At 53.8% G+C, this 2,520-nt stretch overlaps 1 protein-coding gene across 1 annotated transcript in view; it reads left to right on the forward strand.

Annotated features, from left to right (window-relative positions):
* Positions 1–478: 478 nt before the first annotated feature.
* The window catches only part of MIF4GD (MIF4G domain containing), a gene marked incomplete at its 3' end in the record, with an annotated part of 2,705 nt that continues 663 nt past the window's right edge, over positions 479–2,520 (forward strand). The window contains 4 exon segments of the mRNA XM_010152211.1: positions 479–600; positions 1,868–1,977; positions 2,280–2,322; positions 2,325–2,422. Of these exon segments, the coding sequence (XP_010150513.1) occupies positions 519–600; positions 1,868–1,977; positions 2,280–2,322; positions 2,325–2,422 (333 nt within the window).

Genomic DNA, 2,520 nt, shown 5'->3' on the forward strand with positions numbered 1-2,520 from the left:
TAGGTGCCGGGTTTGGTTCCTCCCAGGCTCCTCTGTGAAACCAGCTGAAATGGTGTTTCAGAGGCACGAGGGAGCAGTGGCACCCGGGTGTGCTTCCCTGTGATACAGCCACAGGGATGCCTTCTGGGGTGAGATAGGTATATTTTGGGGCTGCCCTGGTGTGCTGTCCACTTTGACCCTGCAGATCAACAGCCTGAAATATGTTTTTCATACCAGAAAAAAGCAAAGGCTTTGCAGATGAAGTCCTACCATAGGCTGGCGGGAAGCAAGGCTTAAAAAGATGTGGAATGAGGCTTTGCTCACATGTAGAGCCGGAGTTGGGTGCCCTAATAACGGAGGAGTTTCCTTGGGGTGGGGGGCTGTCAGGATAGCAGCCTGTGCTCCAGCACTAGGTGGGATTTGCCAAATGGCGAGGTGAAGGTCTGGCCTCTGTCCAACTAAGCTCTGTGTGCTCTTTCCCCAGGGACCGTCACTAGCCCATCCGTTGCCCTGACTCCTGCCCTTGGAGGAAGCCAGTCATGGGGGAAACGGGGAAAGACGAGTATAAAATCCAGTCGTTCGACACCGAGACTCAGAAGCTGCTGAAAACAGCCCTCAAAGGTCAGCAGGCTTTTTACGCGGTGTGGCTGGCGGGTGAGGCTGGGTGCTCGGACCCCTCTAAGGGACACCAGTTGCTAAATGTAGAAAAACTGTCTCATAAATGCTGTTCATCTGTGACTGGGTCCCATCAGGGAATCTTCTCTGGGAAGGTCTTTGCTCCCGCTTTTTGCCCCCTCACACCTTCTCCCCAATGTTCAACGGTGCAGCTGTTCACACTCAGCTCCTGGTTCTCATGGTTGTGGTTTTCCCTGATTGCGGGATACTGTCCTCTCCCGCCCTAACCCAGCATCTCTCCCCAGGTTTGTCCTCTCGCCCCTCTCCCAGTGCCTAGTTCTGCTCTCTGCCCCGTCCTGCTTCGCATGGTTTAGCCCCAGTAGCAGCCAAGTACCACCCAGCTGCTTGGTCACATCCCCCCCAGGTGGGATGGGGGAGAGAATTGGAAGGAAGAGATAAAGAGAAGTTGTGGGTTGAGATTAAGAACAGTTTAATAATTGAAAGTAAGTGAAATAAATTATACTAATAATACTAATACTACTACTAATATATAATCAAAATACTACTGCTAATGATAATATTATGTAATAATTAAAAAAATGGAAGGAAAACATAATGATACAACTGCTCACCACCAACCGACCGATGCTCAGCCAGTTCCTTCCCAGCTAACTCCCCCAGCTTATATCTTGAGCATGATGTTTGAAGGCAGGAAACGTCCCTTGGGTCAGTTTGGTCAGCTGTCTGGGCTGTGTCCCCTCCCCGCTTCTTGCAGAGAAGGAGCTGGGAGCACGTGCAGCATCAGAAACTGAAAAAGTCCTTGGCTTGGTGTAAACATTCCTTAGCAACAGCTGAAAAGAAAACATCCGTATGATATCAATGCTGTTTTCAGCACAAATCTAAAACACAGCCTCATACCAGCTACTATACTGTGAGGAAACTCTATCCCAGCAAAAACCAGCACACCACTGCTGGGATTTCAGACTCAGATCAACTTCTTGCTTCCCATATTATCTGCTCTCCCCCATCGCTTTCCCATAGTGATGGCTGTGTCTCCAGCCTGGGAGGACCGTGCACGGTTGGAGACAGTATCTCCAAAGCAGCTGGGGTGAGAGGGGAGCTGTGACTCCTGGGGTGGGAGTGACCGTGAGGTTTTGCACTGTATAACATGGTTGTACCAGGCCCTGCGCCGACCTTGGTTGCTTTCCAGGGACCCCAGAGCAAGCAGGGCACAAAGGGTGCTGGGTCCTGACACTGTTTCTCCTCTCTGCAGACCCCAGCAATGTGGACCTGGAGAAAGTGGCCAATATCATAGTGGACCAGTCCCTCAAAGACTGCGTGTTCAGCAAGGAGGCGGGACGCATCTGCTACACCATCATCCAGGTGAGAGATCCTCGTGTCCGGACAGGGAAACGCTTCAGTTGTGCATGTCCCTAGGCTGGGTCAGCAGAGGTTTGTCCAGCCCTGTGCTCTGACCCCTCAGCCTGCTTTCCTCTCCTGCCACTCGCCCGAGCGGTGGCAGCACCCAGGCGAGCAGCCGGCGAGCACAGGGTTAGTTGCAGCTTCCTTTCCTCTGGGCAGTCACAGGAAGGTCTCTGCTTGGTCCTGCATCACACAAGTACCACACCCCCAGCCCCTCTCGCAGTCCCATCTCATCCCTCCATCCTGCTTTTGTGGGCTCGTAGGCAGAGAGCAAACAAGTCGGCCAGAGCATCTTCCGGAGGAGCCTGAGCAGGAGTACAAGGACAGGGAGGAGCTGCGCACCCGCTCGCTCCAGGCCTGGATCTGCTACGTCACCTTCATCTGCAACATCTTCGACTACCTGAGGGTAAGGAGCTGCCGTGGGGCGCCTGAAGGGCCTGGGGGTCCGCAGACGCCGGGGCAGGGGTGTCGGACGGGTGTTGCACGGAGCTGCGGCGCGGCAGC

The sequence above is a fragment of the Eurypyga helias genome, unplaced genomic scaffold (assembly GCF_000690775.1).
Source record: "Eurypyga helias isolate BGI_N326 unplaced genomic scaffold, ASM69077v1 scaffold9955, whole genome shotgun sequence".
In the NCBI taxonomy this organism is placed as follows: Eukaryota; Metazoa; Chordata; class Aves; order Eurypygiformes; family Eurypygidae; genus Eurypyga; species Eurypyga helias.